This window comes from Puntigrus tetrazona, chromosome 23, assembly GCF_018831695.1.
Source record: "Puntigrus tetrazona isolate hp1 chromosome 23, ASM1883169v1, whole genome shotgun sequence".
Classification (NCBI taxonomy): Eukaryota; Metazoa; Chordata; class Actinopteri; order Cypriniformes; family Cyprinidae; genus Puntigrus; species Puntigrus tetrazona.
The window spans coordinates 6,506,708-6,524,098 of NC_056721.1; the positions used below are offsets into that span (position 1 = coordinate 6,506,708).

Genomic DNA, 17,391 nt, shown 5'->3' on the forward strand with positions numbered 1-17,391 from the left:
GTTTCTTCTTTATTATATGCGTACACTCCTATGTAGAGACTATAAACCTGTTTAAGATTTTGCAAGTTTGTTGCCATTACATTCTCTTTTCAGCATCGCCAACAAAACTCTGTGAGAACGGAGATACATTTAGTCCAAAACAGTCAAAAATCAATGCATGGAAGCTATGTAATAAATTACAGACGAATTATCATTTAAGAAGATGAAACAAGAAACAGTGAAAGTTACAACATAGTGTACAAGATAATAAAAAGCGACTCCAGTGGATACGCACGTAAATAAATCAGGATTTGGACAAATTTCAAGCATTGCGTTATTGGCAATGTTGGGCCACACCTAATGATAAATTACACACCTAAATTACAGCTTTCATGTCCAGACAATCCAAACGCAGTATGACTAACCAAGCAACGATTCACTTTTCTTTGTTGCACTGTGCGGTGATGCCACACAAAGCCTGGATCAAACCATCTCCATATTGTACCATTTCTATGGTTATTGTGCTTGCTGGACTGTACAGTATTATATCAGTTAGATTTTGGGTAAAAACAAAAGGCACAAACCATGAAAAGCTACTCTTGCTCTTTAGAGAAATATCTTAAAATGTATCGAACAATGCCTATTGCAGGGATAAAGACAGCGGACAAAAACAGTTGTGCCTACTAAAGCTGGGCCGACTTCGCTCAGGCCTACCTGAGTGCTCCCCACCAACCTAAAATGTCAACTGTCAATTCAGTCTATAGAAACTCTTTTGATTTTGTTCACCCCTTCTCATTCCTGCAGCAGGCAATGCAGATTAACACCTGGTTTCAAACATTATCCCCAACAATGAGTCCTTTGTTGCAACTGGGAAAATAAGGACATGAAAAAATTGGAAGCTGAAACACTGTTCAGTAGAGTATGATGCAACTGAAGCATTACAGTATGTGATTTTTACAAATGTGCTATTTATATGAAGGTATATAGTATGTCATTGTAAAAACATTGAGTGGGATGTGCTTCAAATGTGCTTCAGTTTTCTTGGATTTTAACCACAAATGATAAGCAGTATCACAATTTAAATTGTGTTTTGCACTGTTAATGTGTTTTTCATATATTATTATAGGTCAGTAAAGCAAAAATCAGTACTATTCATCTAAATAAATTAAAATGGCATAAAACAGAAACGGAAAAAATAAAACAGATTTTTTTTAATGCTATCGAATGATGCGCTACAATAAGAAAATATACAAAAAGTGAACTTTGATACTATTTTTGAAACAAAAAGTACACTTCCATAATGTACTTAAAGTGCACTCATTTTGTACTTTTGAAATAATTATTTAGCACTTTTTTAAGATAAACTTAATGTTATATTGGTGGACCCAACTGTGCCATTTTAACACCATGAATATTAACTAAAATGCACTTTTAATATACTATCTCTATATTTAAATGATATATTCAAGTCACAACTTGTAGGACACTTGAATGTACTAGTTCAAGTGTACTAAAAGTGGTAACTAAATACATTTTTTTTTAAATTTTTTAAAGTCGATTATGAAAGTGCACTTGTTTTTCACTTGGGACCTTAACCATAGACTGGGGCTGACCCTCTATACTTTTTAATTTCCGTGATAAAGTAATTGGCATAACTATACTTACAATATTCATTGATCAACTGGCTGTGCTTAGATCTTTTGGCCATTTTGCTTCAAGGCATCTTTGATCTCACAATCCAATCTCCCACATCGTATAACTTGAATCACCTGACAGAACGCATTGTACACATTCAAAGAAAAGGCTGAGGTGAAATTTCACCAAAACACCCTCAAAATCTAACAAAGACTTGACAGTATCACTGTTCAGATCAATGGATTGATAAAAGCATTTTTAAAAAAGTGCACTGGGAGCCAAATATCACATAAACAATGTTGGTTAATGAAGTGACACCTGAATTTCTACAGACATATATTCCTCTCAGTGACAAGTGGTTTTATAAAGGTCCTTGTTAATGTGCTAATGTTAATAAACCTTACAGACTGACTCTTCCTGCTGTGCACTTCACGTTATCTGATAAATACTTTTCTGAATAAGTTTTCTGAATCTTTTGGACCTGTCCACTTTACAAGTCCGCAGAACTACACTGACTTTTTCAACATGATAGGGGACATGCTAACAAAAGCAGCACGCGTTGCTGAATAATGCCACCTAAGGACGGCTACAAAAATAACCACACTGCTGCATCCACCATGCTTTGTTCTGAGTTCTGATACTCACCCATAACTATCCAAACTAAAGTTAAAATCTAGTACGCTAAAGCAAACAAAGCTGTTAACATTCCCAATAAAGTTTGTGCAATGCGTTTTAATATGAGGTAACATAAAATTTATTTTGCATGCAACTGCGTCAGCCCTCTGGGAATCACAGAACGAGGTGGTGAAGTAGTGTCCATGACAGAGCCATTGAGGTGAGAGAACAGAAGCTTGATTGTTTGACTGGAAAGAGGAGCCTGCGGGTCACAATGGCTTCCAGGACGAGCGCCAAGCTTCAACATTTAAGCCCTTCATCAAATATTCCCCTATTTAATACTCCTGCATGAAACTTAAAGCAAACGGTGAGCCCTGAACCTCCCCAAATCATGAAATATGCATGGAGTTGTATAGTTTGCCATGCGTTAAGTTTATAGAATGCCATCTGGTTATTTAACTAAGGTGCATTGGATTACATATAACTAGCAAAATATAAAGGTTTTTTGTAGTACTTGCAATTCTGGTAGTTTGACCTTATTTTTCTACTCCTAATTTCTCCACTTTATGTGAGAGAGTGTGCATAAAAATCAGGGTGTGGCCAGGCCTTCTCTGCTGAAAGTGCTCCCATACCAGCCGAGCAAGATGGGTGTATGTATCACTTGGACAGGGGCAAAGGTAGGACAGGAGCCTGAGGCCGAAAGGGGAGTGTTCAGGTGAGCCCCTCCCGTAGCACAAGAGGTATAAAAGCTGCTGCTCTCCTTGAAGAAGGCACTCAGAGGGATTTAACTTTCCTCTTAGTGAGCTCTCCTGCTCTGGATCTCTCTGTCTCATCCTGCTCTTTCTCTCGCTGAACCTCACCCCTTCATAGACGACAGCAGCCATGTCTTCGCACAAAACCACTACCTACAGCATCAGCGGTGGAAGCATAAGCAACATGGGTGGAAATATCAGGAAGGGCTACTCTAGCATGTCTGCCAGCGGAGTACCCATTGGCAGCAGAGTGAGCACTGTGTCATTACGTCGTTCCGGCGGTGGCGGCGGAGGCTTTGGTGGGTCATCTGGATCAAGCTACAGCTACAGCATTGGCGGCGGTGGCATGGGTGGAGGTTACGGAGGAGGTTTCGGAGGAGGTTACGGAGGAGGTATGGGAGGAGGTATGGGAGGTGGTATGGGAGGTGGTCTTGGAGGTGGTCTTGGAGGTGGTCTCGGAGGTGGTTTCGGCATGGGTGGAGGATTTGGCGGCGGTGCAGGGTTCCCTGGTGGTGTAGCACCGATCACAGCTGTCACAGTCAACCAGAGCCTCCTAGCCCCACTAAACCTAGAAATCGACCCCAACATCCAAGTTGTCCGCACCCAAGAGAAAGAGCAGATCAAGAGCCTCAACAATCGCTTCGCTTCCTTCATTGACAAGGTTAGTCTTCTTGCAAGCATGCACAGTTACCTTTTTGACTTTTCATTTCATGCACACATTTCAAGGGCCTTAATATGAGCTGGGTTCTTTTCATTAAATATTTCACAGCCAGTCACTTGCACCCGGAAATCCTCTTAGTGTCACATTCTGTATAACGATAAGCACAGAGGAGGCAGGCAGGCATTGTATATGCCATATTTTTCACAATTATCACTACATTTTAGTCAAGCAGTAAAAGCTATATCTTAGCACAGGCTTGCATTTTTTTTTTCTTGTATGCAATTGTTCTCAGAGAGTGAGGGTGAGTTTGGAAACCCAAGCCAGGTGAGATCCAATGACTAGGCCAATCCAAATAAGGGCATGGATCAAGTTTGCCATCTATCCCTATGGCAGCAATGCAGATATTTGTGAGCATCATCTATAACTCTTACTAAAATGGCCCAAAATTGTCATGGGGTAACTTTATGTAGGTCCTAGTAATCATTTTAATTCATCCTAAACAAAACAAGTTTTTTGTTTTAATTCTCTGACACGTTTGGGGAATTCATTAAGTAACCACACCTTGTACATTTTACCCCCTTACCTAGGTGCTACGCCCATTTGTATGATTCTGTCAAGAGATATGATCAGCAATCATGTAGCTCACATAACCCTTCTGATGTCATTTGATGCATTGTTCTTTTTATGTGAATCCTGCAAGTTCAAAGTCATTGTGAGATTTTGCACGAAATTTAATTGCATAGCATAAATCTGCAGGAGGGTGGGAACAGTTAGCACCTGAGGGTAAGGCGTTCCATTTAATCTCTGTTAAGGCCTGCAGCTTGGCACAGGTCTCCTAGGAGCCTCACCTTAATGCCAAGAGGGAAACATTGTTTTGGGAGCATAGATTGGAACACAGAGAGTCTGAACATGTTGTGGTGTCACTTGAGGTTAGCACTTCATTATCTCCAAAGGGGAGTGTGCATATAAAGAGGACAGTTACTCCACAAAAATTGTGCTGGCCAACAAGGCATGGCACATATGCTAATAAATTCCTCCAAAGGTGCCAAAGGTGTGTCACCGCAAGTTCTGATATGCAATAAGAGGTGTGTTTGATAATTACTGTAAAAGACTTATCTTGTGGCATGAGTAATGGCATATCAAAGATCCTTGATATCCTAATAAAGCCATTTATTCAAATCCTTTATTGGTTTATCAACAACACAGGTGCGCTTCCTGGAACAGCAGAACAAAGTACTCGAGACAAAATGGAGTTTACTGCAGGACCAGACCACCACCCGCTCAAACATCGATGCCATGTTCGAGGCCTACATCGCCAACCTGCGCAGACAGCTTGACGGACTTGGTAACGAGAAGATGAAGCTGGAAGGAGAGCTGAAGAACATGCAGAACTTGGTAGAGGATTTCAAGAACAAGTAAGTAGCTGCACAAGATCAGCTTTATAGCCTAAGAATTATCCTCTTGCGCATGGAATAATGCTAAAGTGGGAAACTTATCTTTGTAGATATGAGGATGAAATCAACAAGCGTGCCGCAGTGGAGAATGAATTTGTCCTGCTCAAGAAGGTAAAACACTTGGCCACTGCCTTGATCCTCTAGTTATATTTTACAATTCTTTTCACTCTAAAGGCTGCATACTATACTGAGTTATGCACATGTCTTCATAGGATGTTGATGCCGCCTACATGAACAAGGTTGAGCTTGAGGCCAAGGTTGATTCTCTTCAAGATGAAATCAACTTCCTCAGGGCCATCTTTGAGGAGGTAAGAGTTTGATTAAAAATATATTATCAACAAAATGCTAGATTTCAGTTTTGAGTGCATCTGAAACCTTCACTTTGCACCTTAGGAGCTGCGTGAACTCCAGGGACAGATCAAAGACACATCAGTCATTGTGGAAATGGACAACAGTCGTAACCTGGACATGGATGCCATTGTTGCAGAGGTTCGTGCACAGTATGAGGACATTGCCAACCGCAGCCGGGCTGAGGCTGAGACGTGGTACAAACAGAAGGTAAGAAAAGTTGTTTAAGCATCAAACCAAGCAAAGAACTGACAGATTCTAATGAAAAAGACAATCTTTTCACCTTCTAGTTCGAGGAGATGCAGTCATCTGCCGGAAAATATGGAGATGACCTTCGCAGCACAAAGGCTGAGATTGCTGAGCTCAACCGCATGATCAGCAGACTTCAGAATGAAATTGAAGCCGTCAAGGGACAAGTAAGAATTTTGTTTTGCTTTTGGATGACGTTAAAACCTGAATTAGGCTGTCAACCAAATCCTTTGTGTATGCACTTTTTAAAGACTTGCACTTTTAGTGATCAGAATTTGCAATCTATGTTGGAAATAATATGATGTAAAGAAGTCTCTGAGGACAGCAAGAGTGCAAAAGTCATAATGTCTTCTTTGAACTGCTTAGCGTGCCAACCTGGAAGCTCAGATCGCTGAGGCTGAGGAGCGTGGAGAACTGGCAGTGAAGGATGCCAAGCTCCGCATTAAGGATCTGGAAGAAGCCCTGCAAAGAGCAAAGCAGGACATGGCGCGCCAGGTGCGTGAGTACCAGGAGCTCATGAATGTCAAACTGGCCTTGGACATTGAGATCGCCACCTACAGGAAACTTCTGGAAGGAGAGGAGAGCAGGTCAGTCTCTTCGCTGTTTTGAAAGTATATTATTTTATCTTTAAATTTGTCTTTATATTGACATTTATTCTCTCTGTCAGGATTGCATCTGGTGGTGGCTCTGCAACCATCCACATTCAGGAGTCAAGCAGCAGTGTCAGCGGTAAGAGTACCATCTTTTCCTATCATGAGACCAAAAGCATATCATTTGCTTTAAAAACTGCATTGGTGTTCAGTAAAACTAATGTGTCTGTTCATTGGTTCACAGGTGGCGGCGGCGGCGGCAGTGGCTTTGGATTCGGTGGTGGTGCTGGATTCGGTGGTGGCTCTGGGTTCGGTGGTGGCTCTGGGTTCGGTGGTGGATTCGGTGCTGGCGGCGGTGGCTTCAGCAGTGGCAGCGGCTTAGGATATGGTGGTGGCTCAGGAATGTCCATCGGTGGTGGTGGCGGCAGCAGCCAAGTCTCAATTTCCCGCTCTATGGTGCAGAGCCAGAAGCGCCGCTTATAAACCAAAACGTCCACCCAGTTTCCCGCTTCCAAATACCATCTACCACCTGGGCAACTCCTATCTTTTTCACTCTACATTTCAACGGTTCATAACTTTTTGAAGAGTTTAACCCCCAAAAACCATCGTGACCCAAAGAGACTTTCATGTCAAAGTGTTATATCAGAATGGCTTTTCACACTCACTTTGTTGTCTTTGATATTTGTTTTTCCTCTTGGCATCGCTCTTCATCCAGAGTACAAATTGTCTTTTAAGGGGATGCACAAAGAGAAAGGAGCTAATGAGACAGACAAAGCATGGAGCTCAAGTACTTTTTTCAGGGTGAATAGCTTTTGTTGCTCTATGTCATGACATGCAAGTATTAAACACACAAAATCAATTCTACAACTGGCATCGTTAATGCTTCTGCTGCATACTCATAGTGCAACAAAATCTACTCAATTGAGCTTGTACTGCCCTCAGAGAGGGGTAACTGAGGCAAATCTCAGTTATTACCCAACTTTCACTCTTTCCTTTTCCTGATTTTGGATGATGGGCTGATGAGCTGTTCTTCTGTCAAAACTGTTGTATTCATCAAGCCATGTACCACTTGAAAACACCAATAAATCAGGGTTACATAAACATTTCTGTCTTTAGTTGTTATTTATTATCCAACCTTTCTTTTTTCACAACATATCGGAATACACAAATGCAACAATCACTAATCATTTAATTATCACTACTATAGAGATATTTGGGAAAATGGCATACAAAAGTGTCCATAATAAAGAAAAGTGGAAGGACCCTAAAAATGCAGTGTAAAAGTAATAACATATTTGTAAATATATGTGAGTGTACACATCTTAACTAGTGCTGTATGATAATGACAAAAATCATAATTGTTGATTATTCCCTTCAAATTGTAATTGCGATTATTAATTACTACCATCACAATTTTCATTGAATGAAGTTTATACAACTGCTTGAAGCAACCGCATGCCAAATTTTTAGATAAAAATAAGCTAAAAACAACTGAAAAACATATCACTTTTCAATAGTATTAAGCATTTAGTATGCTATACTAAAACTAAAATTCAAACAATTCAAAAACCCTTAAGATAACATGTAGTAAGAAAAGAACTTAAGATCTTAAGCAGCCAGAATAACATAAGTGGATTAATTGCTATTTTGTACACGTAATTGTAGCATCCATAACTGTAATCCATAATCTTTTAAAAGATTATTTTTATTTTAATGCATAGTTTTTTTCCATCTTATTTTAACCCATATTTAAAATTCACACCAGCAAACATAATATTTAAATGGAAGTCAAATTAGCTAGCATCCATTTAACATAATCAGTTTACAAAAAATAGGATTACAAAAAATGTAAGATGTTATCACAAAATTCAGTTTTTTGTAATTGACAAGCTTGTAAGGTTAGTAATTATTAATGAGTTTAATTAAAGATGAGCTTAAAATAATTTTACAATTTATTACAATTAAACAGACACTTATCCCATATCTCACTTTCAAGATCCGAGTTAATATTTTAGACTCTGTGAAACAAATGTAAAAAGGTTTAAAACTGAAAAATGAAAAACTCATAATATTGATGCACCACTGTTCTGAATATCGTTGGTAGAGGAAAAAAAGTCACATTTGTTGTGATGTTGACCTCGAGATTAAAAAGGTCAACAGGCGCAGAACACTGGGTAAAACATAAGGGTAACAAAAGTACCAACTCTTCAGAGACTTAAATAACGCTGTTAAATGTACACTACACATTAAACATTTGTTGGCTAAACAGATAAATACTACCCAACCACTATTGAAACGCGTTCCCATAGGACCTAAAACCACACCTGACCAGGCAGTGCCAAAATATCAGGTTACAACAAGCAAACTAAGCTTCCATTCAGTGAGGGCTTAGCTGGCAGGTCAGTTAGTATTACTCATACCCCTTAAAGGACAATTCTGTTGTTGTTTAAGTGGACGAGCCTGATAGCAATTGTCCTGTGAGAGATACCAACCTCTGTCTAAAGCAGATGATTGATTTATCAGAGTTAAGACCTGATAAACGGCCAAAAACCCAAGGTACAGCTTTGTGGTACACTGTCATCCAGCAGATCCGAAATATACTTCTTTAACGGTGCGGTTACAAAACTTCGAAAGCAGTTTGCCATGTTTGAACAGATTTAAGGTCTACCAAATACCGCCCCCTTATGGTAAATTAGGATTTTAATGTCTAACTAACATCCAATGGTTTGCTAAAATAGTATACATAATTGAATACTATTCAAGTTTAATATAAAACGTCAATATAATATATAATATTATATGATAATCAAGAACAAAGCATCCACAAAAATCATTTATTTATTTTACACTTTTATCTTTCCTCACCGTAAAAGCTGTTTTACACACTTAGACGCTGTCAATATGTATTCAGTTAATGTTTAGTAACAAAAAAAGGATAATATCTATTGAACTGTGTTCGATAACTGTGTTTAAACACATCTAGCCAATGGCATTTGACAAAAGCAAACAATAGCTCATCAGTGTCTTGAATTCTTTGGAGTGGCGTTCTCCGGATGTGAATATGAGGTATCATGTTGCAGTCACCCTGGGGTTGTCTGGGTCGAATGTCATGATCTCCATGTGGATAAGACCTGTGAGACATAAAAAGGCAGAATAGCATACAAAAATAGAAATGATGTCAGTGCCAACAGAAGAATTTAGAAATGTTTCAAAGCTGATTAAACAGAATGGCAAAGTGCAAAAGTGACAAATAAGACGAGTTTTATATGTGTGCATATGCTCTCACTCTTCCATTCGCTGACAGCCAGATCCAGACTCTCAAAGGAATCATCGTATGCGGGAGACACAGGCTCGTTTTCAGGATCATGGAATTCAGAAAGATATGGATGCGAAAGGCTGCTTTTTGCAGTAAGTCTGACCTCTGGGTCTAAAACCAGCATGCCTTCTAACAGGTCGATGGCTGTGGACAGAACGCACATTAAATCAAGCTGAATTACAGTAAAGAATGCGTCAGATGGGAAACCTTGTCAAGACAAATAACCAATTATTATTATTATGAATTGAGAGTGTAGAATATTATTAAATGCTTAAAACTTTGTCAAGCAATAATAACAATAATGGCTTAGTGATATATATATATATATATATATATATATATATATATATATATATATATATATATACTGTTATATATACAGTTATATATACAGTTGTGCTAATGTAGTAGTCTACCAGTAGAGGGTGATATTTCCTCATTTAAAATCAATGCAACGTCACATAAATGAGTTTGAGTCTAAGGAAACGGTTCACCCAAAAATGAAAATTTGCTTAAAATTTACCTCAGCACTACATGGGTGCCGTCAGAATGAGAGAACGAACAGCTGATAAACACATCACAGTACTCCACAAGTAATCCATAACAACTCTAATCTATCAGTTAATATTTTATCAAGTAAAAATCTCTGTGTTTGTAAGAAAAAAAAAACATTTAAACAGTTTTGAGTGTACTTGGACTGTTTTCGCTTGTGAACACTGCTTAATCTGTAAATATTTTTCATATTTTACTAATGAAAGCATTAGTAGAGCACTCATATTTTAGCCTAAAGCAATGTTTTTAAGTTAAAAATGCCTCAATAATAGTATCTTCACAAGATGCTTACTGTTGGCTTGGAGTCCATGGATTACCTGTGGATAATTGTGCCATTTTTTTCAAAGGTTTGGACTCTCATTCTGACGGCACCCATTCACTGCAGTGTATCCATTGGCAAGCAAGTGATATAATGCCAAATCTGAATGAAGAAACAAAATATCTACTTCTTCAAACTGATTTGGGAGTTGTGGACATACCATTAGGATCCATATCAGAAAATAACTCTTTGAAGGCCTTTTTCCTTTGTACTGGAAGTGAGCGGACATATGATTGTGCCTGCAAACACATCAATACAATAGTGAAAATTAGACTCAAGAATCCCAAGGCCCTGAAATAGAAAATAAGAGTTGTCTGATGGTATTTGCCTACATCTTTGCTTTGCATTTTCTGAACAAGCGTTGAGCTTGGTGTGCCGGTCATGCTGAGGATCTTCTTCAACTGGTCAATGCCTTAACACGGCGTTAAAGAACAGGCACTTCTTTGGTTGACAGATATATTTAAAATGCGATGGAATAAGAGAAAGGATACTGTCACTTCCCGGGAAAAGCACGTCTCCTGTTATCATCTCAGCCAGGATGCAGCCAGCAGACCAAACATCAACTGAGAACAGAAGAATAAAGCTGTAAAAAGACTAGATACAGAACAGAATATGAGCCATTCACAAAATAAGGCCACCTTGTACGCAATGTGTTGGGTCAAAGGTCACCTGTTTGAGTATAATGCATCCAGTTGAAAATGACTTCAGGGGCTCTGTACCAGCGTGTCACAACATAGCCCGTCATTTCGGTTTCAGTGTGTCTCGCCAGTCCGAAGTCCAGGATCTAACCAAGAGCATCAGAAAGCCACATTGAAAAAGGTTTCAGGAGTGAAACAAATGATCATTTGCTCATAGTAGTAACTGTCTATCACCATTACTTTAACTTTGCTATTACTTTTACCTTTAATTCACAGTTTTCATCCACTGCAAGGTTGTTAGGCTTAAGATCCTGAAACAAGACGTACATCATTTCATCAGGTATAACATCGGATGTGTTTACATACACAGGAAAATTACAGCTGGGCTATTAGTCACATTTTAGCCATACTGTGTGAAGTATCATGTAAAAATTAAACTAACATTTTATTCACATATATATATATATATATATATATATATATATATATATATATATATATATATATATATATATATATATAAAATATTAAGGACAGCATTTGTAGCATCTAACATTTCCGATCAAAATTAACATTTTGCATTTAATCATTCTATTAAATCAACCAAAACTGACAGTGAAGACATTATGTACGTAGTAAATGATTAATAAGTATTAAATTATTAATTTTAATGTAAAGTACATATGGTTCAGGCCACCTAATATAAAGTGGGACCAGTATCTTTAGCAGTTTCACAAAAATATTAAGCCGTGCAACAGCTTTCACAATAATCTGAAATGTTTCTCAATCAGCATATTAGCATGATTTCTAAAAGATTGTGATTCAAAAAGTAATTCAGCTTTGCATCAAAGAAATAAATAGCATTTCAAATACTTTCAGATGCAAAGTTATTTCAAACTATAATAACAATTAAAAATATCATATAAAAATCGTACAGACCCCAAACATTCGAACACTAGTATTTAAATAGGATTTATTGCACATACCCGATGAATGATCCCAGCAGAATGGATATACTGAGGAAAAAAATGGATCGGTTACTCTTTAGATGCGATATCATTCAATATTCAGTAACATCAATAAGTGGTACTGAAGGAGCTTGGTGTATGACGTCTATCTAAAAAGAAGAATGAAAGTCGCAATGAACATAAAGACAGACCTTGAGTCCTCGCAGTATCTGATAGAACAGGTAAATGATGACTTTGGTGGTTAACTGTTTCTTCTTCATTATGTGCCCAAGATCCTGAGCGACAAACGGCATCACCATATAGCTGGGCAAAAGCATTAGAGAATGTAAGCATTTCGATGTTGAAAATTGACATTTGTGTTTTTTTATTCTTTTTTAAGTGAAACTGAGATTTACAATACAGCGTGTATATACCTTAACATTAACAAAATGGTCAACATTTTTTAAAAACTCAAATGTATTCACACATATACACGCATGCGTGCCCTGCATCCTTCAGCCTGTCATGACAAGCGTAAGATTTCTGCACAGGAATGCATTGAGTTGATCTTGACACTCACAAAGTATCGAATTTCTCCAGTGTGAAATCGGGGGTGAAGACATTAAGCAGGCAGATCACCTACAAGAAGGAGAATATATTTGCATACAAGATGGGTTATGATTCGGTTTATGCAAGAATGACATGCATCGGCAAAAAGGCAACTGGAATACCGTAGCCTGCAGCTATATGTTTATTTGCTGTTTCTTAAAAATCGCTAAAGCGAACTTCGCCGTGGAAGACTCAGTGCTGCTAAAAAAATAATTAGGAATGTGAAACCCCAGTGACTTAACTGTGCTTGATTTCGAAAAAGAGGATAGATTATTGCACTAATTGATCTTGATCCTCTTGACACTCAGCCTGAAGTCCGTATTAAACAAGCAGCACGTGAGGCACAATGTTTACTAAGCACAGAAACCGGTTTGAGAAGATAAAGGGGGGCTTTCACAATAACAGCATCCCGAAATCTTTTCATTCTCTTTCAATTGACAGAAGGATTATGAAACGACGGGCATGCATAAAGCTCCGGCCTAAACGATAAAGGAAAGTTCATGAATTATAAGTCTGTCAAGGAACACAGTGAGAAAGTAATAATGCAAATATACAATATTTCGAAGAAGAGTCTGCTCTAGGTTTCTTGTAATCTGAGACTTACGTTGTCGTGCTGGATGTGACGGAGCAGCCGGAGTTCTCTAAAGGCACGTTTAGCGTGGATCAGAGACTGGAATGGTCTGTACAGCTTTTTAATGGCTACCTTTTCCTTTGTCTTCTGGTCAATTGCAAAGCTGCACACAAGTTATCGTTAGAAAGCTCATCAAATGTTCAACATTAAAATGCTTTCACATATAACAGAAAGATGGCAGGCAAGTCCCACTATTGTATGTCATATAGCTAAAAATAGAATCCATATTTATTATATTCATTCATTATCATCATCATAATGGAGTCATGCAATTTTGATATAAACAAGTGTTACAGAACTTATAGTTAAATGTCTATAACTATTGACTTTATTCTGGTTAAATTATCTGTGTTGTTATCACATACAGTGTGATCAGAAATGATCTTGTTCTTGTGAATTATGTACATTTCAGATCATGTATATTGAAATGATAATAAAAATGAATACAATACCATCTACATACAATACCAACAAAATCACATCTAAGAGGACTTTTATACTGGACAGTGTTTAGCACTACTGTACCTCAATACATAGAACAGTATGTGGGAACCGAAAGTCTTGGAAAATTTGGGGTTCAATTTTATTAGTGGCTAAATATCAAAAAAGCATAGCTATTTAACATTGCATAACATGCTTATAAGATCAAGGCCATGTTTTGTTCTTGTGCCATGACTTACTCAAATGTGGGTCAAGTTTGACCTGTAGAGTCCAAAAAAATAAAGACAAACTAAATGTCACATTAAAAACACCGGCTCTTGTTGCGTTTGATTAAATGTATTGCAATATAATCCCTTAAAAAACAAATATGGCATCTTTTCTTGCATTCAAAGGGTTAAGTATAAAATAAAAATAACGCATAAGCATGTATCCAACAACCATTTCATGTCATTCGCGTAATTCATTATCAGCTGTCAAAATGGCATATATCTAAAAGACTTTGCTCGCGACAGAAGAAAGCTATTGATCGAGCCAGTGTCAGTATTTTTGGGAGGAATTTCTGTGTTATCAGCAAACGTGCTGAAACCTGCCCCTCAGGTATGTGAGTTCACATCTGTTTATTTCCCCCGAGCCTCAGATCTATGCCATAGATGCATATCATATGTTGCTAGTATTGCACATGCACAATGAACATTAGCAATTTCTAGTGTAGCACTAGATATTTAGTAAAAAAAAATCCATTAAGCAAACTAAATACATTGAATTAAATGAAGGTAGTGAAAAATATAATAAACAGGCTTTTTACAGCCACTGCATTTTTTAAAATCAGTTGCACAATCTGGCATATAGCATATATGTCTCCTTAACCATAAACCTCCTTCACATATATTTCAGTCTCTCTTAACATATTTGCCATATAGAAACCCATATAGAAACCTCCATTAACATATATAATTCTCTCTCTACATAATAATAATAATTCACCGCAGCAGTCCCCTTACCACACTGTCCCATAAGCTCCAGAGCCAACGGGCTTGAGTGAGGTGTATCGGTCAGGAACATCCCATGTAGTTTTCTGGATTTCCAGCCTGTGGAACCCCGCTCTCAGAGGTGAAGCCATGAGCTCGTCCACCTTACGAGTATAAATCAGGCGGCGCGTCAAAGAGCAGCGCTCGACCACTCGGACTGTTCACGGCGACCCAGGTGAGCGCCAGGCAGTCTCGCGAGGACACGCCCACCTCCACGCACCTTCGCCGTCACGTGATTGAGGTGAGGGTCCTCGCTCCCCGCTCATCCAAAACAAACAACAATTAGGATTTTAACAGCTGACGTTCGTCTTTTGCGGTGAACAGCGTGCACCCGACTTCCGCCTGTCCTTGCTCCTCAACTAAAAATATGTTTTGTTAAGCTACCAGGAAGTTGAGGATTTTATTGACTACTGCTGTCATAAAAATTAAGTAAACCAAATATCAGGAAGAATCTGAAAGCTCTTTCAGAGATATTCAGTTTCATTTCTTAGGTAGGCTAACCATTATGTTTAGTTAAAAAAATAAATAATATATATATATATATATATATATATATATATATATATATATATATATATATATATATATATATATATATATATATATATATTAAATAAAGATATATTAAATAAAGATAGCCCTATTAATAATATATATCGGCCTAATGTTTTCTGCATTTTCTGATAATCTTTTTTGTACATGTTTTAAAAACAATGTATGAAATAATATAGTTATAATATAGTTATAATAAAAACACTTTTTACTTCAGTCAATATTTCTTAGGGTCAATTTATGTTAAAACTGCATGTTGTCACTCTATAAGAATGCAGCAGCCTCCCATTAAACATCTGTTATAGACAAAATGGATAGAGTTTTATCCAAATATACACTACCATTCAAATGTTGGAGGTATTGAAATGTATCAAATGTAAAAGTAAATCATCTATTTCAAATAAATGATGAACATTCTGTGCAATAAAGAATCATGAATTGAAAATATTTCAAGGTTTCTACAGTAATACATTATTTTAAACATAAATACTGTTCTCAGCACTACCGATAATAAATGTGTCTTGATCTTCAAATCACAATATTAAAATGATTTCTGAAGGATTATGAGTAATGATGCTAAACAAATTCAGCTTTCTGGAAACCTTCGAATAGAAAACATTATTTTACTCTATTTCTGTTAAACCGAATATAGATTTGATGCCATGTCACTAACCTCACAAACTCTGATCTTCAGAAATGATTATTTCATCTTGGACAGTGAGTGCGTGCGGTATTACCTGAGTAAACTCAACTTTGTTTCTAGGCAGACTGATCTGATAAATAAGGCTTTTGTGCTTTAGCTCTTGCTTGTGCTCTCTGACCACAGTCAGATTACAGCTCATAACATCAAAAAAGGCTTTTCCGGTTTTGTGTGTATTGTTACGGATCAGGGCTGTGGGAGTCTGTGACATTTGAGGCCGAGTAATGCGCGACATCCGGCGTAACCGTAGAGCAAAGTGTGAGCAAACGAGCAGAAGACAAGAAATAAAGACATGACACTGATCGCTGTCATAGTTAGCCGTGATGATTCTTAGAATGATCCAGATAATTCCCAAACAGGCCTACGCTGACATCGCTGCGGATAATATGACTCATTGTTATTTGTCAGAGGGTCACGAGGCTTTGAGAAATGTTAGTTTGAGCTGCACGTACGACAAATGGTCAATTAAATAGACAGTTCACCCTAAATATGAAAATTATACTGTGATATGTTATTCCTGCAAAACAGAAAAGTAAACACTGTACTTAAATGTCTTTAATTTCATTGTACAATGAAAATGTCTTTTATTTTACGAACAATAAATGAATAAAAGCACATTTAACATGCTCTAATGCTTGTCAGACAGCGTTTGTCAAGTAAGGATTGGTCGGGAAGGTTTTTAAGGCGGGATTCAGCAAAAGGTCGGCTCAGAGGTGGTTCGGTTGCGTGTGTTTTCCACATACAGGTGTTACATCAAATAGAGGCGGTGTTTGCAGATTCCACTTCTTTTGGCTTTGGTGTGTAAGAAAACACTGGACTGCAGAGGAATAAACAGACACTCTCACAGGAGGTCAAAGGTCAGCCGCTTCCTCGAGGCAGAGTGCTTTCTGCACATTGAAACGCCAAAAAAAAGGAGTATCAGGAAAAATTTTGTTTTACTCTTTTTTCATATTTCTGTCAGCTTTTTTAGTTTTTACTGCTTTGCTGACTGTCTTGTGCTTCATAAAGGTATTTACAATACACTAGGTATCCAAAACTCATCACATATGCTGTTAATTATTATAATAATATAACGTACATATGTGGCAGATTTCCCCATTAGTGAGAAATATCTTTTCCCAAAAATATCTTTTTCCAAATTTGAGGAAAATCTAAATTTAATGTAGGTTTCTAACATTTCAATTTTAAATTCAAATCTTAATTTCAGCCTACCCTAAATGTTCACTGGAGTAAAAAGAGGCAAAAATCCAAGAACCTCCTATGTAGACGAAGACAGAGAATACCATTCCGGTTAAAAATATAAAAATCGAATATTTTGACAACAGCGGCCTCTTCCGGTTGTAGGCAGAATTACAAGCCTTAGGTGAAATTAATC

The 17,391-nt window shown here is 37.6% G+C and overlaps 2 protein-coding genes across 2 annotated transcripts; one reads left to right on the forward strand and one right to left on the reverse strand.

The window, feature by feature from the left end:
* Positions 1–2,983: 2,983 nt before the first annotated feature.
* krt5 (keratin 5) lies at positions 2,984–7,386 on the forward strand. Its single transcript, XM_043225069.1, has 9 exons — positions 2,984–3,642; positions 4,849–5,057; positions 5,147–5,207; positions 5,309–5,404; positions 5,490–5,654; positions 5,735–5,860; positions 6,060–6,280; positions 6,361–6,422; positions 6,528–7,386. Exons 1-9 carry the CDS (start codon positions 3,112–3,114, stop codon positions 6,764–6,766), a joined length of 1,710 nt encoding a protein of 569 aa, XP_043081004.1. The 5' UTR covers positions 2,984–3,111; the 3' UTR covers positions 6,767–7,386.
* Positions 7,387–9,103: 1,717 nt separating this feature from the next.
* Positions 9,104–15,137, reverse strand: zgc:171775 (STKc_p38 domain-containing protein). Its single transcript, XM_043225070.1, has 12 exons — positions 14,738–15,137; positions 13,269–13,398; positions 12,636–12,694; positions 12,268–12,379; positions 12,095–12,124; positions 11,372–11,419; positions 11,140–11,254; positions 10,962–11,033; positions 10,803–10,882; positions 10,631–10,709; positions 9,570–9,743; positions 9,104–9,414 (listed from the first exon to the last, which is right to left on the reverse strand). Exons 1-12 carry the CDS (start codon positions 14,854–14,856, stop codon positions 9,353–9,355), a joined length of 1,080 nt encoding a protein of 359 aa, XP_043081005.1. The 5' UTR covers positions 14,857–15,137; the 3' UTR covers positions 9,104–9,352.
* Between the last annotated feature and the right edge of the window lie 2,254 nt (positions 15,138–17,391).